We start from the raw sequence: 25,662 nt of genomic DNA on the forward strand, positions 1-25,662 counted from the left end.
GAGGCTGTCACTGCACTGGCGCGCAGCCTAAACATAAAAGCACATTCACAGCTGTGACAACTGGGGCCAATGAGTCAGTAGTCATCCATCTCGCGCGTCGAGTCTGCGCCCGGTCTCCATCCGTCCACACCGTCAGTAGCCACACATAACTCGGACATCAGTAGGCGCACATAACCCGGGCCTCAAAAGCCAGCCATAAACCGGCGCGGCAGATCCCTGCGGCACCGAGGCTGCCATCGTTTACGTTATCGCGCCAACGTAACCAACCAACGCCACGTAGTTCAAGCGAAGGCCGGGTGGGCGGCCCGCTGTCCAATCACAGCACCGCTCCAATCCGAATCACGGACGCCGGGACAGAGCACAGGGAGTCGACGGCGCGGCGCCGGAGGCAGAATTTGTTCGCCAGCTCTGCGGCGCGCAGTGAGCGCCGTGCGACGAGCGAAGGCATTGTCGCCGCGTCACGACGAGCTCGATGCCTCGGGACTGAGACCACCCCGAGCACGAGGCAGCTCCCAGCGAGAGGCAACTCCGAGCGCGAGGCGACACCGCCGCCGAGACTATCCCGAGTCTGAGACCAGCGCGGGATCGAGACTTTCCAGAGCACGAGACTACCGCGGGCACGAGACTATCCAGAGCACGAGACCACCGCGGGCTCGAGACCGCCGCGAGCCTGAGTCTCGCCCTCCCCCTGCCTAGACCAAGACCACTCCGAACTCACAACTACCCCAACCCGAACAACACCCCGAGACGGAGACGGCCCGGCGCCCCGCGCGGCACCCGAGCCCACCCGGCGGCGCGAGCCCCGCCGCAGCGGTGGGGCAGCCAGCCCGACCGGCCGCCGGCGCCGGCCGCCGCGCCGGCCACACACTCGGCGCGCGCGACCTCAGGACAGAGCCGGGAAGTCGCCGTCTTGACAGTGCCGCGACGTGTGCTGCGCGAAGTCGGCGAACACCAGCACCTGCGAGCAGGTCGGGCACGCCGGGAACTTGTTGCGCTGGAAGCCGTTCTTGTTCAGCTTCTCGTGGGCCGCCAGCAGCTCCTGAGGGGATGGAGAGGGGGAGGGGCGTCAGTAGCGCCGCGCCCGTGCCCGACGGGTTTTAGAGGTGTTCGTGCAGATGTCGCAGGCGACAGGCGCGCTGGCGGACCGGCGTCATGGACGTCAGGGTCGGGCCTCATACCCGACAGCTGTCACAGCGACAGCGACGGGGCGTTGATCTACATCGGAGGCTCGCGCCCCACGGTATGCGGTGTGACGAAATGCGATCGACGGCCCGGTAACAAAATAATTGACCTTGGCAAACCCGGTACCGGTACTGGTGCCGGTAACCCGGTATTACCCGTTGACCCGGTATTGCCCGTTGACCCGGTAATCCGCTACCGATGCATTGCAATTGACGGTACGACTGAAAATGTTTTTTTGGAATATACGATTTTGACCGCAAACTAAAGAGTTCGGCATACTTAATCACGAGCGAGCTCGCAGGCCACGTGTCCCACCTAGACAATTACAGAATATTCAGTTTGGGTCGATCAACATGCCGGCAAGCCTTCCAAAATTTACAGAAACTCCTTTCCACAAACTGTAACAACCTTTCAGCCACCGCAAACCTTTGCAATCACAAGCAACAAGAGGCCCAATTCGTCGCAACCAGAGCAGCCGGCTTCACTTCCTTGGGTTTCGATGCCTTACACATGACAGCCGAAACTTTCAGATCGACTGTCGCCGCGCTCGTCACATGCCGTGAGCGGCGTCTCACGTCTACGAGGCGTCTTAAAGGCGTCTCACGTCTAACGAGGCGTGTCCGTTGGTGTCGCCGCTGAGCAGCGCGCTCCGCACATGCCGTGAGAGGCGTCTCACGTCTACGAGGCGTCTTAAAGGCGTCTCACGTCTTACGAGGTGTGTCCGTTAGTGTCGCTGCTGAGCAGCCGCTCCGCACATGCCGTGAGCGGCGTCTCACGTCTACGAGGCGTCTTAAAGGCGTCTCACGTCTTACGAGGTGTGTCCGCTAGTGTCGCTGCTGAGCAGCCGCTCCGCACATGCCGTGAGAGGCGTCTCACGTCTACGAGGCGTCTTAAAGGCGTCTCACGTCTTACGAGGTGTGTCCGCTAGTGTCGCTGCTGAGCAGCCGCTCCGCACATGCCGTGAGAGGCGTCTCACGTCTTACGAGGTGTGTCCGCTAGTGTCGCTGCTGAGCAGCCGCTCCGCACATGCCGTGAGAGGCGTCTCACGTCTACGAGGCGTCTTAAAGGCGTCTCACGTCTTACGAGGTGTGTCCGCTAGTGTCGCTGCTGAGCAGGCGCTCCGCACATGCCGTGAGAGGCGTCTCACGTCTTACGAGGTGTGTCCGTTAGTGTCGCTGCTGAGCAGCCGCTCCGCACATGCCGTGAGAGGCGTCTCACGTCTACGAGGCGTCTTAAAGGCGTCTCACGTCTTACGAGGTGTGTCCGTTAGTGTCGCTGCTGAGCAGCGCGCTCCGCACATGCCGTGAGAGGCGTCTCGCGTCTACGAGGCGTCTTAAAGGCGTCTCACGTCTTACGAGGTGTGTCCGTTAGTGTCGCTGCTGAGCAGCCGCTCCGCACACGAACACCGCGCCCAGTGCGCTTACCTGCTGCTTACTGATGTCGGGCAGCAGCACCAGCAGCTCGGGAAACACCTTGCCGAACTTGTCGTTGCCCATGAGGGTCATGCAGCTGGCGTAGTAATCCTCGCCCGACAGACCGCCGCCCAGGTACGTCTCTAAAGAGCACAGCGCATGTCAGCAGCGAGATCATCCAAACCCGGGGGCGGGAACGTGTCCAGGGCAAACATCGTCGGCGTCCAGCGACGCCCAGCACCAGGAAGCATCCGTTAGTGACGTGAATAAGAGGTCCGTCGCGGCCGGGTCGCGCCAGCCGCCGCTGTGTAACACCGTCGGCGCGCCCCAGCCGTGTCGCGTGCGTTTGGATCGCCCGTCGGCATCAGCAGCCCCAGCGACGTGACAGAACAGGCACAGGCGCAAGCTGGCATCGGCCAGGTGAAACACGGTCCAACAGTGCCGCCATCACAACAGAAGAAGTTGCAGAGAACGAGAAAGATGCTGGTTCTCCCACTTCCCCACCCGAAAGGCCCTCGGCGAACTGGAGAGACGCCACGCGAATGACTTCAGCAGATGAGGCATCCCAAAGCCACCCAGAAGAAACGGCCAGAACCGGGGCGGCAAACCTCGCCGCCCCGCGCCGTCCGCCACTCACTCGACAGGGTCTTGAAGGCGTCCAGGCCCTGCTCGGACTGGATGAGCTCGCGCGCCTGCAGCACCAGGCGGCCGTTGCGCGCCGTGAAGTTCTCCGGCCGCTGGTACTCGAAGCCACCGTGCCGGGAGCCGGCGGTCGGCTCGGCCAGGCCCGGCGGCGGCAGGCCGGGCGGCGGCCGCGGCGCCACCGACAGTCCGTTCACCGCCGCCGTCGCCTTGCGCACCTCCACGCTCTCGGCGGTGCTGACGCCGTTCTGCCGGCCGGCCTCGGCGCCGCCCTCGCCGGCCGCCGGCCGCTTCTTCTTCTTCTTGCCCTTCGCCCCGCCGCCGCTGGCAGCGCCGCTGGTAGCGCCGCTGGCAGCCGGCGTCGGCCGGTTGTCCGTGGCCCAGGCCGACTTCGCGAGGGGCCTGACACCGTCGACGCCCGAGTAGTTGCGGAAGTTGCCGTGCGGCGCCACCGGCGCCAGCGACGGGAAGTCGTCGGCCGCCGGCCGGTTGGCCGGACTCGGCGCGGGCTTGGCCGCCGGCTCGGGCCGCTTCGGCACCCAGGAGACCGGCCGGGAGGCGGCGGCCGGCGCGCCCAGCGAGGGGAACGCCTCCTCCGTGGCGGGCGGCGGCCGGCCGGCGCGTCCCGCGGGCCGCACCGGCTCCGGCGGCCGCCGCTCGACCGTGATGTTGCCCGAGCTGGACACCTGCCGGAGAGAGCGGGAAACACTGGTTACGCCTTGCCCCGATAGAAGAGAGCGGCACTTGACGGGGCAGACGTTGTTGTTGTTGTTCATTGGAGTTTTCGGGCGCGTCGACTGCAGTGGTCATTTTGCGCCCATAACTATGCTGTTACTTAATTAGTACGGTGTGAAAATGACTTGAAAATCAATATCTTTTAAAAACGAAAAGAGCTGTTTGGGACCAAGAAAGGAGGAACTGTCACCAAGCACATCGTTTATCGTCAGGGTCGAAGCCTGTGGACCAAACTGACGTCGTCGTTCTTCGAAGAGGCATGGACATGCTATAATGACATGATGGACAGTCAGGACGGCACCACACCGCTGGCATAGGGGTCTGTCGGCTCCATGTAACAGATGGCCATGGGTGGCATAAGTATGCCCAATGCGCAGCCTGCATAAAACCACCTCTTCCCACCGCACACTGCGAGAGCATGACGACCACAAGCCCAACTCTGTCTTTATTGCCCTGAGCTTATTGCCCCCCACCTGGTCCCAACAGCGCTGCAATCTGCTTCTCAGGAAGGTCTTGACTGCCGGGTAAAAATCTCTGGCAGGGATAGGCAAAAACCGGGTATATGGTGCTACCGCTGCTCGCTTAGCAGCGGCATCAGCCAGTTCGTTGCCCACGATACCGACGTGACTAGGGATCCAGCATAGTGCAACTCTCTTTCCAACCCGATTCAATTGTGTCAGGCGTGATAAAATGTCCTGTAAAAGGGGACATGATGGATAAAAAGACTTCAGTGCAGAGAGGCTGCTCAGTGAATCTGTAAAAATGGCGTGTGAAGATTCTTCACCCACTTCTATGAAACATATCGCCTTGGTGATTGCAACTAATTCCGCCGTAAAAACTGACGAGTGGGCCGGTAACGAGAACGATCGAGTGACGGACCCGCTAACGAAAGCACAACCCACGCCATCCGAGGTTTTGGATCCGTCTGTGTATGTCAGGGTATATCCTTCATAACACGCCAAAAGCTCAACTGCCCTGGATCTCAATAGGTGTGGTGTGACGTCTTTTTTCCTAATTTCCGTAAGCGAGGTGTCAATGAAGGGTGTGGTCATTTGCCAAGGAGAAGCCAGGCGGCTTACTTGCCTTACACCCCGAACAGGAATTCCGCTCTCAAGCAATAACGCTCTCATTCGGGAACCAAAAGTTAAAGCGTGCTGCTGCGGCCCATGACGAAGAGAACTTACTGCAAACCGCGAAAATATTGCAGAATATGTCGGGTGACGTGGGAACTGCCGCAGCTTCAAGGCATAACGCATGCCAAGCATTTTCCTCCTCGTCGAAAGTGGTGGTTCGTGTGCCTCCGTTAAAAGGCTGACGGAAGGTGATGCGCGAAACGCCCCAGTAGCAATGCGAATGGCAGTATGGTGGACGGTATCAAGAACACGCTTGCTGGATTCAGACGCGCCATCATAAACAAAGCATGCATAATCCAGTTTGGAGCGGACGAGGGCAACGATATAAAAGCATAAGCGTGCTTCTGTCTGCCCCATACGATGTGCGAGACACACACTTTAGTATGTTGAGAGATTAAAAGCATCGATCGCGTAACATTTTAAGATGTGCGTTATATGTAAGGCGGCGGTCAAAGTGTATCCCAAGATACCTGGCCACGGCCTTATTTGGAATAGAGCGACCATATAGACGGATGCTCAGATCATCACATCGCTGGCGACGACAAAAATGCATCGCAACGGTCTTGTCGCCTGAAAAACGAAACCCGTTCATGTCACCCCATCTTTCAACGCGGTCCACAGCCAGCTGGAGACGCCGCTCCATCGCTGGTGCTCTCGCTGCGCTGGTCCAAATAGTAAAATCGTCAACAAAAAGGGCACGTCCGACCGACTGTGGGAGCACATCACAAACATCATTTATCATAACTGCGAACAGTGCAACACTTAACACGCCGCCCTGGGGCACGCCGTTTATTTGTTCGTACCTGTCGGAGGACGTCGCCGACCCGAACACGGAAGTATCGTTTGGCTAAAAACCTTTGGAGAAAAGCACCCATATGGCCACGTATACCATATTTAAAGAGCTTTTGAACAATACCATGGCGCCATGTGGTGTCATAGGCGGCTTCAATGTCGAAGAATACTGTGCCCATATGCGCTTTTTCTTGAAAAGACTTGCGAACCGTGGTGTCCAGTGTTAAGAGATGGTCCACCGTACTACGGTTTTTCCTAAATCCGCACTGCGAGTTACTAAAAATATCGTTGTTCTCTAAAAACCAAGTGAGTCGCACGTTTACCATCTTTTCCATGAGCTTGGACAGTGATGACGTCAGTGAAATGGGTCGGTAATGGAGAGGGTCCAGCCCACTCTTTCCCTGCTTTAGGATAGGCACCACAACAGCTTCCCGCCAGGCCGGAGGGAACTCACCTCTTGACCACACCCTGTTGAAGGCCGCCAATAGTGCACGACGTGCACACGGAGGCAGATGTCGGAGCATCTCATTGTGGATGTCATCAGGACCTTCCGATACACTACGAAGTCTTCCGATTGCCGACTCCAACTCCACCAAAGTGAAGGGCTCATTGTACGCCTGTGGTTGCCTTGTAGAAAAGTTCACTACGGTTTTTTCGGATTGTGCTCTTTGCCGTAAAAACTGTGGGCTCATGTTTGCACCTTCGCTACGGTGGGAGAGTGCTCGGGCGATCCCGTTAGCCACATCCAACGGATGAGTCACCACCTGGCCGTTAACATGTAACACAGGAAGTGGCACGGATGAAAACTGCCCGGAGATACGTTTGATCCGAGCCCACACCTGCGAAGTTGGTGTGAATCGGTTGAGCGTGCTTATGTACATACGCCAGGATTCACGTTTCGCTTCTTTTATCGTGCGGCGGGCGAAAGCCCTGGCTTTCTTAAAGGCTACTAAATTCTCCAAGCTACTTCTGGCGTCAAAAGCTCGGAAAGCACGTTTGCGCGCGCGAATTGCGTCACGACATTTCTCCGTCCACCACGGCACAGGAGTGCGACGAGGAAATCCAGAAGTACGCGTGATGTAATCGCTAGCGCAATCTAGAAGTCTGTGAGTAAAATCCTCAATAGAGGGCGCCACCCTCACACCTCCGGTCTGACATAATGTCTCCAGTCGAGCCTCAAACTCTCTCCAGTCAGCCTTTTTTAAATTCCAACGTCGTGGTCTTACACCCAACGTTCCTCTTATTTGGAATCGAAGCCACACTGGGAAGTGATCGCTGCCCATTGGATCATCTGCCACAGACCACTCGAGGCTCTCCACCAGCTCGGGACTAGAAAGACTCAGGTCAAGCGCGGAAGTCTGACCAGACGGCAGTGTAAAATGAGTACGAGTCCCTGTGTTTAAAATACACAGTGACGAGTCACGGATAAAATGTTCGCACATCCTTCCGCGGGTGTTCGTGCTATCACAACCCCACGCGGTGTGATGAGCGTTGAAGTCGCCTAAAAGAAGACATGGTGAAGGCAACTCATGCACTAAACGTCTCATGTCTTCCAATGGAAAACCGACGCCAGGTGGAAGATATAAAGAACACACCGTGATGTGACGGTGATTAAAATGTAGGCGTGCGGCTACAGCCTGTAGCGTAGACCGCAGGTTAAACCTCCTGGCTGGCACGCTGTGGTGGACTGCAAGAAGGACACCGCCATGTGCGATACCGTCGGTTAACACATCATTGCGAAGCAGGGCGTATCCCTTCAGCGTGCAGTGGTGACTAGAAGCAAGCTTGGTCTCCTGCAGCGCTACGGCTGCAGGACAGTGCTTGCTGACGACAGCCTGGAGGTCGAGGGCATTCGCCCTTATTCCTCTACAGTTCCACCGTAAAAAGGCCTGTAAAGGGGGCGTGTTAAAAAGCCGGTTGGAGGTCACATACTAAAACCGGGCACGTCCTAAAAGAACTGGGCTGCGCCAGTTGCAGAAGCAGACTTTTCTGACTGAGAGCCACGGTTGGAATCTTCAGGGAGGCGCCCCACTCTGGGACGAGTTCTGGGGCTCCCGCCGTCAGATGGAGACGGGGGACCGGCCGGGGCACGCTTGACGCCAGCGTACCCGGTCCGGGGTGGCGGCGGGGGAGGGCCCATCGGCGGGCCTCTACCGGGCGTCTGGGGGGTCAGCGGGGGCCCCCACTGGCCTTCTCGGCGATGGTGTGCCACTGCGAGGGGTGGGCTCCTTGCTTGCAACGGACAAGCGATTGGCCGTCTTAGCCCTCTCCAACTCCGCTAGGCGGGCCCGCTTGGCGTCGCGGGCGCGCCTGTCCGCCTCATGCCGTTCCATCGTTTCCGCTGCTCGTCCACACACACTCGCCAGCGTCGCCGGAGGCGACGAGGGCAGCGGAGTGACAGACGGCGAGGAAGGCCGAGCCCGCGGACCATGGCCGCGCTTGACCACCGTCCATCCCTCCTCCTCCCCCGTCTGCGACCCCGACGACACATGAAGGTCCGGCGGCACAGCGTTGGTAGAGCAGGACGCAACTGAAGGACCAGGAGGATCCGACTGGGCGGGGGTCGCCCGCCCCGCCGGCACCACAGACAAACCGAAGGATCGCAGGAGCGTGATGAGTTGGACCGCTGACATGTGACTGATGCTGGTGGACTGTGGTACAGAGGTTTTGGATTTTTCGGCATAAGATACCTTGGGGTGATTAGCCTCATACTGTTCACGCGCCTCGCGGAAAGAAATGTTCTTTGAAGTTTTGAGTGATATAATTTCCTTTTCCTTCACGAAGGCTGGACAACTTCGATCGAAAGTTGTGTGCGGTACCTGCCCCGTGCCACAGTTCACGCACCAGGGCTGCATAGAGGTACACTGGTCTCCCGAATGCTCGGAAGATGCACACTTCCCACAGACAGCTCGATTGCGGCAGTGTGGTTTTGTATGACCAAAGCGCTGGCATTGAAAACATCGCATCGGATTCGGAACGAAGATCCTGACTTTGACAACTGCGTAGCCAATGCGGATATCAGACGGTAAATCAGGCCGGTTGAATGTCAGTATCATGTTGTTTGTAGGGATTTGGTCATCACCCCTCCTGGTCGTGATCCTACGTGCTGCCGTGACCCCGAAAATTCCCAACTCTTCGATGATTTCCTCCTCGCTGACGTCACGAAGGTCATAGCAGTTTATGATACCTTTTGAGAAATTTTTGGTGTGGTGCGGTGTGACCGTGACCGGCACGCTCACGTCTTGCTTTGCACCCTCGGTTCTCGCGGCATATACAAATTCAGTTACAGTCAAAGCTCGAGTCGCATCGGTGCCGTTTGCGAACTCCACTTCGATCGCGCCGTCCCTCAGCTTGTCACAGCGGGTGACTTTTCCCAACCTGTCGCATCCGTTTCGGCGCTGAAACGGTGAAAGCGATGCCAGGTTCTTCACATCACTCCGGAAGACAAGAACGCGTGGGGCAGGTGGAACCGACTCCTCGCTGCACCCTAAATTCATCGCAGTCCGTCCCCCTCTCGGGGGGCGGGAGTTTTTTGGGTTTGTAGATGCCATGTAAGGTTGTTCTTTATTTCGGCACCGGGGCTCCCCACCCACCTCGGAGCCCAACTGGGGGACGGCCCACTCACCAGCTGGTGGTGGTGCCGCCAGAGCTACCTCGGTGCTATACGGGGCGGACGACGCCTCCCACACGGCCAGGTGTAACCGGGGAGACCCCTCCCCGTCCTGACCGTGGTTCAGCGCCGCCGCCCCTTGACCCCTTAAGCCGCTGCGCGCGGCCAGGCGCCCCAAGCGGAACCCGCAAGGAGCACCCAACCGCGATGCGAGCGACAAGCCGCTAGACCCGTGTGGGGCCCCACGGGCCCCCCGCGCCCCCGGATATCCTGGCCAAAGTGGAGTGTTGGGACGCGCCGTGACTGACCCGCACGACGCGCCCCTCAGCCACCAGGATCCGATCAACCCGGGGACGAGGGCGAGGGGGCACGGCGACCCCGATAAAACGAGGATCAGGAGTGATGAGTGGGCCGGATGCGGGAAAATGGGTAATGGGGAGGGAGCGAGCGGGGCAAGGAGAAGGGGCTCACGTACCGGCAGGGTCGCTACGCCCTGAGAGGAACAGCTTGCGCTGTCCACCCGTTACCGGAGCTGGGACCCGAGGGGGCGCTAGTCCCCTACACCGACCGAAGCCGGTGCCCCTGCGGGGAACGGGGCAGACGACAGCGTTTTGGTTTGCTTGGTCAGCTCATTGCCGGGTACAGTACCACTTCACTGGCAAGCCGGTATCTTGTTAAAATAACAAGCTATGGCGAAGCCAATATCATTAGTAGCCGTAGAGGTAACGACACGCGACAAAAATGTTTTCTAGTTGACAATGACCCTCTAGAGCCCACTGGACAAATAACAGACAAGAGATAACAGACAAGTCATTTCCGAGTCAATTCCTTACAGATGACAGTGTAGCGGCACGAGGTCAACACTTGGTCGTGTGGGTCACCAACAGATGGCGCCAACGAGTGCTGTTGTGTGTGTGGCATTGTGCGTCGGGTGAGAACTGTGGGCGTCCCCACGGCTTCGCTGCTCTGTTAATATTAGGTAATGATATTAGTGATATGCCTACCACAGAACGGTTGACAGTATGACCACTGCTTGGCCGCTATTGGCATATCGACTGCCGGAACTAGGCAGATGTTTGCTGATGTCAAGTGTGGTAGTCGAACTGAGCCATATCGCTAACATACTTTTGTGCAACCTGACAGCGCAGTGTTCTTTGCTCTTCGTGATCCGTCCCTCTCTGGACACGCTTCCCTGTCTGTCAGTCCGGGCCGTCATCAGCTCGATGCCGGCCCCGAAGTTTCAAACCGGACCAGCACGACCAACGTAGAAGTGCTAGTCCCAGCCACTCTGCCGCAACCAGCCGGTTGACAGCCCGAGTCCTGAGGTGCGGGTGACTACGCCTGTGTCGCACCGCACGGGGGCTCGGGTTGTTAACTGAAGAAAACAAAGGGCAACTACGGCCACATTCTCTCTTTCGTCGCCGAATACAGTGACGTGCGCGATAATGGGACTTTTTCGGATTGTGAACAAGCCTGTGATTAACGCTCCGAAAAGCAGCCGAATAGCCAGTCGAATGATGCGTGTCCGAAGCTTGTCCGATATTGTCTCCCACGCCGATGGTGAACAGTGAAGTTCGTGCTTCGCGATAACACCGCGTCGTTCTGAGAGAAAACAGGTGCGACATGGCGAGTTCGTTGCATGCGAAAGTTCGTTGCATGCGACAGTTCGCTGCATACGACACATTAGTATCTGCCCGAAGTGAAGAAGCAGTAAAACATATCCAAGTTTGGAGGAACATTTTTGTCACCATCCACGCGAGTTTTTGTCACTTTTTACTTCTACTTTTAGCGGCCCGTTTCCATCACTCCACGAAGACACCAGCTCACACCTGGGCGTTAAAGATACCGGCGAGCAGCACCCCAACTCATTCGTATACCCCAAAATAACCACGCCCTGACGCCGACGTTGCCTGTAGCAGTGTCAAATCAAAACCGTCACACACCAAAAAGGTGGCCGCTCAATAGTGAACAATGACTGAACGTGGGCTGCTTCACACGGGGGCGGAGCGATCAGCCGCTTGCGGTCCCCACCGGCCAATCGCTGCTCGCGCTGAGGGGCGCCGCAGCCAGGGCTATATGACTACATCCAACGCCTCGACTCACTCACAGTGCTCTCCCACTCACCCATTCACTCACGCGTTCACGAACGCTCAATTATGTGGCAGAGCGCCGGAAATGAGGACGACGCAGTAACAATGAAGCATGGTCGCACCTGGCAACGGCAGATGAATGAAAGCCAGAAACACGGCGGGCGTGCACATGTGGCGTTTGGACTTCCCCGACGCCGTGTCATGCGCAGCTGGACGATGGGAGGGGTCTTTGGTTGCCTGCCATCCGAGTTTCAGCATTAAGCCGGAAAGGCATAGCACAGTAGTAATAGCTTTATTCCCCGGATAAGATACTCAAAATAATATCGACATAAATAAATAATATCCCACCCAAAATACATCAGAGGAGCAATATCACGCGTCTATTCGGTGTAATGCCGCATATAATAATACACAAGCGACATCACACCTATTCGTAGCCTTGGAACGCCGCAAATGGAATACGACACCACAATACACCGCCGCCTGGCCCAGCCGCAAATTGGTCGAATTCGGCAGCGCCCTAAGTACAAGCAGACGCGCAGCAGCCCGCAGCAACCACGACATGACGCTCAATGGACCAGCGCCTGACTTTTACGGCCCGGTTCGGACGGATGCAACGGCCTCCACTCGGCGGGGGGGGGGGGGAGGAGGAGGAAGGGGAGGGACGCTATCAGCACAGGCCACCGTGCAGCTTCCCACAAAGTGTCTTCCAGCGTGGTTCAGGCCGTCGGCCCTGATCGTGGTGAGAGGTCCGATACCGGCCTAGTCCACGTCTCTCTCCTACAGGCACCCGACGTCTACCGGTCCAGTTTCCCAGACTTCCCTTGAAGTTAGAGCCAACCCAGCCAAACACAGCTCTTTTCCGAAGTAACGTCTGGGAAGCGGCGATCATCACGGGCTTGTTGAGTTTCAGGTGGCATCTATCGGACGTCGCAAACGTGAACCATCGTCCCTGCAACGTTCCGAAGGCACACGCAAGCTGCACCACAAATGTTGATATGATGGGCGTTGCAGTTTCAGGTTTTGGTTTTGTCCGCATTAGACCGGACATGTTTAAGGTAGTCGCCAGTAGACCCATGCAGGCTGCATGTCCCGGCCTTCGCCGTTCAATATGCAAAAATTGAGAGCCAAGTCGCAGGAAACACAACCGGTGGGAGCAGTGCGAACCAAGGCGGGACATCATGCTGAACGCGTCGCGTGCTGCCGCCAGAGAACTGAGTACCCGCTGCGGCCGGAGGTCGCTGAGCGTCCCCGGCCAGCACGCCGGCACCCGTCTGACCCGTCCACCCGTGACCCGCCAACCTGTGACCCGCCGGCCAGGGACCCGCTGACCCGTTGAACCGTAGCCCCTACTTGTGACTCTGTGAACCGTGATCAGTGGCCCGTGACCCGTGACTTTCCCGGCGCCAATGAAGTGTTTTGTGTTCACATCCAACGTGTGTGCAGCTTCTTTAGCGGCGATGATACCCAGGTCTTCCAGGTCTTTCCCTTACATTCATCTGGTCACGACGTGCTAGGTGGACAAGCATCGCGGCTTCGGACTCTTGACGAAAGCGCATCTGTATATGTAACGCCACCAATTCCGAACGCACAACCCAACGAAGCACACCAAAACCGCGCGTTGTCAGCGTCGCCACTTTACGGCTCGCTACTTTTCGCGCATTCAATAACACCGCCGCGGCTGTCCAGCCCGGAGCCTCTCGCCCCCAGACCCCCATTCCCCCGCCGAAAACCCTCCCCGGCCGCCGCACCGGCACGTACCTGAGAGATGCGCGGTTGGGCACCGCCCGCCTCCGCCTCTGCGTCGGCGGCGGCGGCGGCGGCGGCGGCAGCGGCGGCCGCCGGCCCCGCCGACGCCGGCCGCCGCTTGAAGTCGATCGTGACGTTGGTGGAGCGCGGCGCGCGCCGCTGCACGCTCAAGCTGAGTGAGGGAGCCGGCGCCGGGGGCGGCGGCGGCGCGGCGGCCGCCGGCGCCGGCCGGCCGCCCAGGCTCGGGAACTCCTCCTCGCTGACGGTGACGGGTCGGTTGTCCCAGGGCCGGCCGCGCGCGCGCGCCGGGCCCGCCCTGACCGTGAGGCCGGCCGCGCTCGCCACGCGCTGTGCCAAGCTGCCGCCCCTGCGGGTACGACGGCGACGTCAGGCGCAGGAGGAGTCACAGCGCCAGCCACTCGCTGCACTGAGGCTCCCGTCACCGGGCGTCTCTCGGCTGATACCACTGGCGCGACAATGTGTCCAAAAACGTCACGTAACAAATGTCTGACCTGTCTGAAAACGTTGCTTTATAAGTCTGGAACGTCTGACCCGCACCACATCCCAGCTCTGCGAACAGCCGAATGAGCAACATCAACTACGTGCCCTGTGAGATCTACCACGCGACCCCTGCTGTGCCCCTGCCAGTCGCCTCTCCCGTGAGCTACTGTCTGGCGGCCGGCTCCGCGACACCGCCGGCAACTCTGCCACGTGAGCGTCTGCCCACGTGTCGGGTGACCGCGCGGGCCGGCACCTCTGCCACGTGAGCGTCTGCCCACGTGTCGGGTGACCGCGTGGGCCGTCACCTTTGACCTGTCGCTGAGCGTCTGCCTACGTGTCGGGTGACCGCGTGAGCCGCCGCCACTGACCTGCCGCTGATCTCAGCGCCTTCCGCCGCGCCCGTGCCCAGAGTCGGGAACTCCTGCGTGCTGCTTGTGTTCATCGGCGGCGCCTGCTGCGGCGGTAGAGGCGGAGGAGGCGGCGGCGGCGAGTGGGCCCTGGCGCCTTGCTCCCTCCTGCCGGCGGCGCGGGTCGAGGTCGTGAGGTGGGGTCAGTTCGGGTCAGGTCAGCGGAGGGATCAAGTCCTCACAGCTCGGCACGAGGCGAGCATCACATAACCCTGCCGCCGCTGTCGCTGTCGCGTCTGTCGTTGAGCACGCCGGACTTCTCAGCCCCAACGCCCCTCTCCACACAACCGCCCCTGCCGCCAGTCCCATCGGCTGCACCAGCATCCGTACCCGTCTGCCAATCGCCAAAGTAATTTTACCTGTCGTCTTTCTGTCAACGTGACATCCTCAGCCGCCCCACCGTCGCCGACCCAGCCGCACGAACCGTCCCTATCCTCCCAAGCGCTGTTACGCAGGTCACACATGTCCCATCTCCCTGTAAATCACATCACATCACCCGCTGCCGCTGCCGCTGCTGCCGCAGCAGCGGTCGCACCTGTCGTTGCGCGCGTCGCCGTAGCGGTCGTTGCGCCGGCGGCGGCCGCCCTGCTCGGCGCTGAACTCCAGCGTCAGCACCCGATCCTGGCGCTGCTGCGCGCGGCTCTTGTTGTCCGAGTGGGCCGTGGCGCGGTGCGCTGGCGGCGGACGGCCGGCCGGAGCGGGTCAGACGCAGGGTCCGCAACACAGAGGCAGTGGGGCCAGACAAGGACGGCGGGCTCAGACACTGAGCACGGTGTCGGGTATGGACGGCGTGTCCGAGGGTGCACGCAGAAGGGGCAGAAGGGGGTCAGATACAGGGTCCGCAACACAGAGGCAGTGGGCCCAGACAAAGACGGCGAGTTCAGACACTGAGCACCGTGTCGGGTATGGACGACGTGTCCGAGGGTGCCGGCAGAAGGGGGTCGGACACAGCCGGTGGCGTCCGAAGCTGCGAGCGCGGTACATACAGGGAACCGTTCACGCACGGACAGCAGATCCGGTGCACAAAGAGGCGTCAGGCAATGACAGATGGCTCGAAAGACCTTGCATCGGCTACATATAGGATACGGAAAGTGGCTTATACACAGAGTGGATCAGACGCAGACATCAGAGCAGACACGCAAGGTAGCGTGCTTCACCGCGGCAGACACAACTAACGGGATCAAACGCAAAGAATGAGTTCATACAACTACATTGGGTTCAACACAAAGGGTAGACTCAAACACGAAGACTGGGGTGATACACGGAGGCCAAAATTTGAAAAACCCACAAAAAAACGTTCAGGCAAAAATGCAACCAAATCTTCGCATTTCTCTTCATTTGCCGCAGCACACATTACGTCACCGCAGCAAATGTACTTTGGACTATCATCGAAGGGCCGCTGTCGCCCTATTGACAACCACAGGCAACAGCAAGCACACGCCAGCATCACCGTCCGTCGACAGTGGCGCCAGTCGGGTTCGGGCCGTGACGACGGCGACACAGCGAGTGCCGGCCAGCCGCACTCACCTTGCAGGTCGATATTGGTCCTGAAGACGATGAACTTCTTCTCCAGACACTCGCCCTGCTCGCAGAGGAAGTGCTCTTCGCGAAAGTGATCCGCCAGGTGGCTGTAGTCGCTGCGAGAGGGTAATGTGACGTCAGAAAATGATGTCAGTGCAATGCAATAGCTGATGTGACCTGTGATGTGACCTCTTGCGCGGACATTTGGTGGCTGTACATTTGGCAGCATTTGGTAGCAGTAGCCGTCACTGTCACAGTTGCTCGGTCATCTACTGCACGTGCAGCTGATCGAGTTACCAGCGTCACGAATACTGATGGAAAGCGCAGCTCGCAAAAGTTTCACCAGGTGGGGATCGAACCCCCGTCCCCCCGCTCTCGACACGACAGTAACCACTCGGCGAACTGGCGCTTATTGTTTCCAGGCCGACTCGGCCAATGCCTTCCATTCTTTGGAGCACTGTCCGTGAATCACCCGGGGAATGGCATTGGCGGGGGGTGGCGGGGCAGTTCTAACGTCGCTACACATTCCTGTCTGCGTCGCACAGTGGAGCTTGGTGGACTACCCGTCGGCGGCTTCCTGAAAGTGTACAAGAACCCCGCGACCGTAGGCGGAGCAGGAGTGGGCACGTGGATTCCGAGCCACCAATAATACGTTAATACAAGCATGCGTCTCTCCTCTCCAGGGGACTCCACGAGCTTACTGATATACCACAGCACCTGAGTTGCTACGGCGGCGAGTCTTAACACCAGCTAGCCGAAATTCGTGGAGTTTTAGCGGCCTGACCTGGCCGGTCACGCTTTTGATGAGCTTCAGTCCGTAACGGCTGATCGTGCCGCGATGAAGTTTTCAGCAACACACAGCGCATTTTATTACACGCTGTGCTGTGATATTCGTACTTTCAAGCACTCAAATGCAAGCCATTTGTTCCGGCGACATGCTTCTCTCTACTTCCACATATCACCACTATCTCGTGTCCCTATTCCGTCAGCGTGGGAAACGTTATGCTTTCTAATTGTAAACATCAAACCGAAGAACATGGGCAAGAAGTAGTTCCGATGTCGCCAACCAGGCGTAGTGGCGGCCCTTAAAGCCAATACTTTTGATGAATGAAACAAAAGCCAAACGCGCGGGCCGAAATTCAGACCGGCGCGTGCTGAGCATCCACGAGCGAACCGCTCGCAAAGCACGAATTCACCCGTTTCTTGGGACATCCTTAACAACCGGTGCCGGATCTCCGCCAATCAGAGCCAGCGGAGGCGCACGACCAGCTGCGCGACGTCGGGGAGGCTCCAGCTGCAAATAATTGAGCGAATCCGCACACCGTTCGGCAGAGCCGGGCTGGGATGAGCCGAGCAGAAAGAGTCAAACGAGTTGAGGACCGTACAGTGCTCAATAACACCCACTCAGCCCAGGGCCCTCGCTCTAATGATCATTAGCGCGGCACATCCTGCAGCCAACCGGGGCGCTCGACCAGATCTGGAAAACGGGAATCCCAACGGTGATTCCAAACGGGCGTCCCGAAATCCCATACGAGACCTCTCGGGGTCAAACACGGCACGCAACACAGCCCCCTCCCCCCTCCCGAGCGGACTTAGTGTGTCACCGTCCGTCGTACCCCGTCCCGTCCGGTGGTGACCTGCCGTGACATGACCCGCCACATCACCTGTCCACTCTGACCTCCCAGAGGTGAGCGGTACCCCGGGCCGTCCCACGAGTGCGCCCAGCAGTGGCCAGACGTGCCCCTCAACATCGCCTGTCCACTCTGACCTCCCAGAGGTGAGCGGTAACCCCGGGCCGTCCACGAGTGCGCCCAGCAGTGGCCAGACGTGCCCTCAGGAGCGCCACTCACTCGTAGAAGATCTGCTCGCCGTCAGCCTCGCACAGATGGCAGTAGAAGTGGTCCCGCCGAAGGTGCAGGAACCAGCTCGTCGTTGTCCACGTACCTGGCGACGACGTCGTTAACGATCGCAGGCTTTCCTCCCAGGGCACATTCAGTTCGCATCCATAACCGGATCGCAAGCGCGAAAACAAGCAAGTCATTACTGAGCCCTTCATTGGCGAGCACAACGCCTGAGCGGCACCTCACGCCGCTTCGTCGCCATGGAACCGCCTGCGGCAGGAATTGAACCGCAGACGTCGTCATTGGGGGCACGGCGCCTCAGACCACTCGGCCACCTTATCCCATGCCTCGCCGGCAGTGTAGCACACCGGACATCGCGGGTACGGCAGAGCAAGCACTCGAGCTGTCAGTAGCACAATGCCGCGTGCGTCGCCGTAGCGAGCGGACGGGCATCCGCGTAGCCGGCTGCGCGCCGCGAAGCTGTTTCGTTTCGGTCGCCACAGACCACCGAGCGACTACAAGAGCATCTCTTGCCAACCCCACGACTCACTGAACGATCCTGAACTCACTTGAACTGAGCTCTTGACTTAACGCAAGATGTACGGTGCACCGTCCGCGTAATCCCTGCACGGAGATGCGAAGAGGCACAACGCATCCAATGCGAGTTAGGAGCATAAATGCGGCCATGGCGCTGCGGAGCTCGCAGGCCCCGTCCAAAAGAACCCCAGCACGGACTACACGGCTTCTGACCGCCCACGTACCGTTTTTCGCAGTACTTGCAGAGCGGGTGGCCGCGGTGGGAGGAGTTGTCCGGGTCGCCCTTGCGCCGATGTAGCGCCAGACGCTCCCGGTTGTACAGCTTCCGCTCCGATGTGAAGATCTGCCGACAGCGGCGGCCGCGTGACGTGGGAGCGCACCGGTGACGTCACGGGCAGAAAAAGCGACGTCACGGATCGGGCAGGCACGACACACATGATCGATCACGGATGTCCGCGCTGCCAGAAAAAAATGGGACCAACTGCAGCTTTAGGGGAAGGTTAAGACGAGGCATCAGTAATACGGATGAAAAAATTGTTTGGACTATCGTCTTCGCCTGTGTGTACAGTCTAGCAAACTGCCCACACCAGATCACAAACAAACTGCACACACCGGATCACAACACGTCATGATTTCTGCGTAGCATTTATGTACGCCGGCACCGATACTGCATGCCCTTTAACGGCGAGGCATTCCGCCCTGCTCCGGGCGGCGCCAGTGCTTACGCGCGAGTGTATGCGTAAACTATGTACCAATTCATCAGTACAGGCAGCTGGTCCCCTGGGAGGGCGGGAGGGGGAGGGTGCAGGACACGCTCTGCCCGTCCAACCCCGCGCCATCCATATTCCCGTCAGCTATCATTCGGCAGCACCTCCTTCCCCCACCACCACCGCCACCGCCCTTCGACAAAAAACGGAATATTCTAAGGTGGAGCCAGCATATGCAGAGAACCCTTTGCTGGACCGGAGGGATTTGGCGCGTCACAGTTCAGCCGCGGAATGTCCAAACCCGCGTGCACGACCATCGCGCATCCGTCTTGGGACCTAGCTCAGGGGGAGAACGAGCCACCCGCGCGGCTTCGTGTGCCCCTAGCATGTGAGGAAGACGTACTGTAGAAGTGGCTCATTGAATGCCAGAAAAGTAGAAAGCGTGACCTATCGTAGTGGCAAATGCTTACCATCCCTTGACCAACTAGCCAACCTGACACACGTGATACAGGCAGGCATGCCTAAAAACCATCGAAGTGCTCGCCTTCGACGCTCATTCCTCGACCCACCACGTCTCCACTAACACCAGGGAGAAGGCAATGAGGGCAGGTGGTCCCACCGCCGCTCGCCGCAGTGTGGGGAGCCGGGCCCGCGCCCGTCCGCACCCTCACCTTCAGGTGCCCCACGCATAGGTCGCAGTACATGAGCTGATGCTCGCGCAGCACGTGGTCGCTCAGCTGCTTGAACGTGCCGAAGCCGCGCCGCTGCGGACAGACGGGGCAGTTGTGCGCCAGCAGGCCCGCGAAGGCTCGGCGCACCGCCTCGTCCTCCAGCGCCAGCTTGTACTTGTCCTCGTTGTACAGCGCGCGCATGAAGAGCGACCGGAACGAGCCTTTGTCGCGCGAAAACACCGCCTGCGGGAGAGGGCGCGGCGAGGAGGTGTCAAGATCGGCGACGTTTGCGCCAACATGCGCGTGCCAAGGGCTGCTATCGTCGTGAGTCATGAAACACACTCTGCACCGCACCAGGTGCCTCTTTGTCACGGCACATGCCCCGAACAACCATTGCCGGAGGGTATGTAAAGTAAATACCGGCAGCGCTCGGAGCACCGCTTCGTCCTCGACGAGGCGGTGAGGACCTGTAAAGCAAATTATACCGGTGATGGTGAGCATTGTTCAGTAAATAGCCTGTAATCGTATGCGTATATGAATGACACTGACCCGAAACATCTGTTATATCATAAGTACGCTACGTGCATATGAAATGGCAAGCGGAAACAAAAATAGATGAAACGCAGCTTTTAAAAGATCTTTCACGTGCCAACTTACAAACCCTACGTGGCAGCAGACATGTGTACCAAACGAAAGGCACGTCTGAATGGACACTGCCCACTGTATGAGCATACAGAAACAACACCATACTACGACCTGTGCATCAATATCGCGCCTTCACATCCCAGAGGTACAAAAGAAGCAACATATTGACGATGTTTCACGTAAGCCCATGGCGAGAAGACCGCCTTCCTGACTTAATGCCACAATGGACCCGAGCTTTAAGCACCTGGCCCCACTGGCACAAAATGAAATCATACCTGATCAATGCTATGTCCATGACTACCCTTGGCTACTACTACATACTATCAAGGCACAGCCGGGATACCCTTTGGATTCTGCGGCGAATTTCGCGTGAGAGTCTTATTCTGCGTGAGAACCTCATTCTGTGCAAGCGCATCAATGTACGACAAATAGCGCGGGGCGCACTCCGATAAGCATGTCCCGCATCTCCCGCCATCGTCAAAAACATGTCATGTTATCCTCCCCGGCGCGACCCCAGCTGCGTCATCAAACCTCTCACAGATACGCCATCTTATCCCCGCGGCGCTCTTGCATACTGACAAAAACTTTAGTACAAACTTCGCTCTCTGAACTCTCTCCACAAACTTTGCAGCATGGGGGAACAAAATGTTTTTACTTCTCAGCTCCACGAGAACTCCGCGCTTCGCTCCCGAAATGTTTGAGAGGATACCTGCCAAGGCATCTCACGTGTGGCACCGGGCACCGAAGACGCGGCCAGCGCTTTTCCGTTGCGCCCAGCGGTTCTACAGATCACTTCTTTCCAGTCATGTGACATGGTTGGGCTTCTTCTTATAGGAGTGAGCATATAGGAGTGAGCAATATTTAAGGCTTTGATATATCAAGACATGGTTTTTATGTGTGTGGGTGCTGTGTTATGTACTGCTAAATGTTGTGTGTTTAGTTGTTTGAATCCTTTCTTCTATTAAACTCAAACATGCAGGATGACCTGATGACTTTATAGTCAGACATGCATGATGACCTGATGACCTGATAAAGAGACATGCAGGGTGACCTCATGACCTGATCAATAGACATGCAGGATGTCCTGATGACCTGATCAGCAGACATGCAGGATGACCTTTTATATCAAAGTGTTACTGCTAAATGCAATAAAATTAGCATGTTTTGCCTCACTTCTGACTTGAATATCACATATCCCACCAAGTTTGTGGCATAACTGTTCAATTAATTTCACTAAATTTGCAATGCATGTTTTCTTTAACTGAGGCTTAGGTGCATGGTGTAGATCACCATACATGCAATACATGTATTTTGCATAACATTGCTTCTAAAGCACAATAGACAACTATAAGACAACATGGCATTTCAAACATGAAGTAACCTGATGGCAAACAAGGATATGGGTGTTGAATTGCACATGAAGCCCACTAATCTGAACCCCTCAGCTCATGAATTCGTGAATTTTTCAAGCTTACATATCAACACAGCTATTGGGACATTTTGCCCAAAACTCAATGAAGCTTACTGGTTTCATCTTAGCATGTTCTTGTTGGCCTAGTTGGCCTTTAACATATGCAAAATACATGACAGTATCCCACTTACTACCTATGTTATAATGTAGGATCCTGTATAACTCTTCAGAAAGGTAATCAAATAAGAACCTTACACCAACCACAATGATAAAAAGATGAAGCATGTAATTACCAGTGTAATAGTCATATGCCAGATTACTGCACTATTGAGAACATTGATGCATTACTATCAATACAGTAATTTATCATGTGTTTCATGCAGTTTGACTTATATGCAGAATTAGGAAGAAATAATAGGTTCTGGTATTTGGTATATTATAGTGCTCAATACATAACTGTAATGCTTTGTATTAAATAGAAGGCCCCATTATTTTTATTGAGAAGATTCCAGACTCCCCAGTATTTAGGGCCAAAGTTGAACTCCACCACATGGTGACAGCACAGTACATAAAAGAGTATGCCTCCACAAGCAATGTTTATCAGCAAAGGGGTCATTGCATAAACAATCAGGGGACTCCCACAAAAATTGTGGCTTTTAGGGCATTATTTCCAAGCATCACCACATGCTTAATGTTTAAGTCCCAAATTATGTGAGACAGGTTACAAGCACACAATTGGTAGTTCAGTTCTCAGACCTTGGCATTACAAAACATAATTGCCACAAGGAGCCTGATAACATACATTATTCTTGATCAGCTTGTGAATGCATACTGATGATTTTTATCATTTTCTGGGATGTTACATTCATGCATGGCCCCTACCATAATGTTGGCAGGATCAAGATTGCATCAAAATAATATTGGAATTGTCATCATGGTTAGATAAGTGAACATGTGGTTCTTAATCCAATACACCCAAGATTTGAATAACCAGATTCCATGAGCTTTCCAGTGCCCACATTTATATGAGAGTAAACTACACAACCACTGAACACACCGGGTTGCCAGATATTTGACTTATATTTCAGTTCAATGCTGCTCACCAAAAACTATGAAGGCTTCCAGGAATGACATAATACCAGCAATTTGCTAATGAAAGATGTGTCTTATAAAACTTTGGGACATGAATCTGGCACCTAACAAACAAACTACTTCCTTTACATGGTGAAAGTCACCAACAAGAGCAGACTAAGTTACAAAGTAAGCTGTATTAGCTAGAAAAGACATATACCTGATATAGGTACTTCATGAAAAGGGTTGAAGCTTTGTGTGACCATTATCCAACTTTAACATCTAAATGAAGATGGAAGCACTAATGATGTCTGTACTACTGACACAATGCCAAAGGTAGCAATAAAAGGGATAATGATGGGCAGAAAATTACTGCAGTCATTCATATGCCCTAAAATGGAAATGAGGATCATCGCAGAGGAACTATGTTTGAAAAGATGTGCCATGTTATTTGACCCATATAATAGCCATTTAAGCACACATAATTCATAAGCGTGACATGACTTTATCAAAATTTACATTACATATTTCATCTATCAGAAAAGAACTGTCTACAAAAGACAACTACTCTAAGCCATATCATGCAAACAGAAATGAGAAAATGACAATAATATATTATATTGGCCTTAAACAAAAATTATTAATTAAAGTATCCTACTGGTGAAACCATTCAGAAGGAGTGTACAATATTATTGCTGATTCCTCACTGTGGATTTGCCAGCAAGTTCACTGATCATGGGACCAAGCCCACTCCCCCTCCCCTGTTAAGTGTGACCCAAATGAAAAGATAAAGTTAGGCTGTATTGGGCTATGTCATATCTGCACTAAATGCCAGGAAAAATTTAACCTTACAAGGTTACTGAAGTAATTTGCTATGGAAATTCCTCCTGAGTGAAGATGCCCTGCTCAAACACACACATGTGCATGTTAAAAGGCATTGTGCATGGCATTGTCAAGACAGTGCACCTTTGGAAAAAGACATTGTATGCTAATCAGGGCAGTGTACAGATCGCTAAAACATTGTAGGCCATCACCTTCACATGCACATGTTGCAGGTTGTAGGTTTGTAGATTTATGTCAACATTTCAGTCATGACCCAGCACATGCACATCAGCCATGAAAACTGGCCATATGACTGTGACACCAGTGTTTACTTTAAGTGCCATAGAGCAGCCCACTTTCGTGACCTACACCCCCACAACCCCCAGACCTTGCCAGGGCAAAGGCCACAATTGAATACAAGAGGTAACTGAACTTACATACACCACTAATGAATTCTCTCTGGTATTCCCCATACTTACAATTGTTGTTTCCTGACGACAAATCGGACATTCCAGCTTTTCACACAGAACTCTCAGTCTTGTTGAGCATTCGTAGCATATGGTGTGTTCACAGTCCATAATGCAGCGAATAGTAATATTCTTGAAACAAACAATGCACACATCGTCATCCACAGAAGTGGACGTTTTGGTTTTCCTGGCTGACATATCAGGATCTTCAATGAGTGGAACCAGATGCTAACTTGTTTATCGCGCACGACTCTACAAAAGCTGCCCCTGCAAGACCGCTACCAATCCGCGACTCCCCTCTCCCTCGAACGGACAGGAGCATGGGAATGTACCCTGTACGTGGGTGTCACGCTATGGCGTAATGAGCAGCTCGTCAAATATGCGTCATAGCTGTCTATGACTTTGAATGCTACCATATAGGTGTTTCCTTACCTGCACCCCAAAATGGCGCAAAGAGCGGAAGAGCAAGATACATGTAAGCAGAGGCGGATGCAGAGGAGCACGGGGCCATGCCCCACCCCTTTGGCCCCGCAAAGACCCAAAGGCTCCGAGGTGTTCCACAGCCGGCCGAACAGATGCAGTTTTTTTAACCAAACGCAACAACATTGGACGTCTTTGGACTTCCAAATGTTCAAGAACAGGCAGAAGAATCAAAGACAAGCTCTTCGCCTCGTCGCTAATATTTGGACGAACTCTATCTCAAGCATTCCAGGCCTTCCTATTTCAGCACAAATATGACTGGCGTTGGCGCCTCTGTCGGCATATACAAAAGTAGCTTTCTGTCTAACGGTGCTGCCGCATAGGTTGGATGGAGAGCCCCAAAGTTTGTGGTGAACAAGCAGGGGTGCAGCTCCCTGTTTTGTAGTGGTGAGGGAAGGGGGGGGGGGGCTCCAGCCAGACCGACTTGAACTTAAGTCTTCCCCTGAACTTGGTGACGAACGTGGATCAAATCCGTGGAAAATCCCGTTTGGTGGCCTACCTTTGGATTAGATGTCGTCAATTTTCACTGCTCAGGCCCCCCCCCCCCCCCCTCCCCAACTCTGTGAAACAACGACTCTGTCAACAAGTGTTGGGTGACATCTTACGGTTCTGCTTGGACTGCCCTTAACAACTCGCATAGGTGCTGTGGTCCTTCATTATCTCTTTCTAGCTTCATTCGGCATTGGAGGCACTTTAACTAGTCCAGGCACGAACGAAAGTGAACTGAGGGCAGTGTGATCAGATCCCTCGCAATAGCCCTACCAATTGGTCCCTGGAAGAAGAGACAACCGGAGTCGTCTTTTTCCAGCTCGATTCGTCTATGCCCGCTGCTGTTGCCACGGACGTTCACAGCTGAGCCCTGTGGTGCCAGCACCTCTGGATGCGCATCGCTGTCTTGAATGACGGCCGTCGAGCCGTCAGGCCCGCCGGCTGGGCCATGCATAATCGCTGGAACGATATTTATCGGCGCCGTGTTGGGCGTCGCCCTTGCCACTTAATCTGCTACAAACGCGAAAGAACATGCGGTACACTGTTGGAGACATTTTCGGGGTCGTCCAATATTCGCGCGTCGTCCACACAGGCGTAGAAATGTTTCAAAAAGTGTGTGTGTGGGGGGGGGCAAGCTCAGGGTGTCCTTTAGCAATATGGAGATGCATGCATCTGGAGCTGTTCTCGCTGTGCACAATATTGCCAATCCGAATGATTTATAATTTGGCAAATAAGGCTATTCAGCTT

General features: G+C 55.7%; 1 protein-coding gene across 1 annotated transcript; it reads right to left on the bottom strand.

The window, feature by feature from the left end:
- Positions 1-873: 873 nt before the first annotated feature.
- On the bottom strand, positions 874-24,254 carry LOC119094961 (E3 ubiquitin-protein ligase ZNF598-like). Its single transcript, XM_037217872.1, has 12 exons — positions 23,959-24,254; positions 19,531-19,773; positions 18,359-18,495; positions 17,625-17,699; positions 15,781-15,890; positions 14,789-14,927; positions 14,215-14,361; positions 13,679-13,712; positions 3,879-3,922; positions 3,232-3,584; positions 2,607-2,737; positions 874-1,039 (listed from the first exon to the last, which is right to left on the bottom strand). The coding sequence occupies exons 1-12, from the start codon at positions 24,142-24,144 to the stop codon at positions 884-886; spliced, it is 1,755 nt and encodes a 584-aa protein (XP_037073767.1). The 5' UTR covers positions 24,145-24,254; the 3' UTR covers positions 874-883.
- Positions 24,255-25,662: the final 1,408 nt, after the last annotated feature.

Source organism: Pollicipes pollicipes, unplaced genomic scaffold (genome assembly GCF_011947565.3).
Source record: "Pollicipes pollicipes isolate AB1234 unplaced genomic scaffold, Ppol_2.1 Scaffold_4219;HRSCAF=4965_pilon_pilon_pilon, whole genome shotgun sequence".
NCBI classification, from domain to species: Eukaryota; Metazoa; Arthropoda; class Thecostraca; order Pollicipedomorpha; family Pollicipedidae; genus Pollicipes; species Pollicipes pollicipes.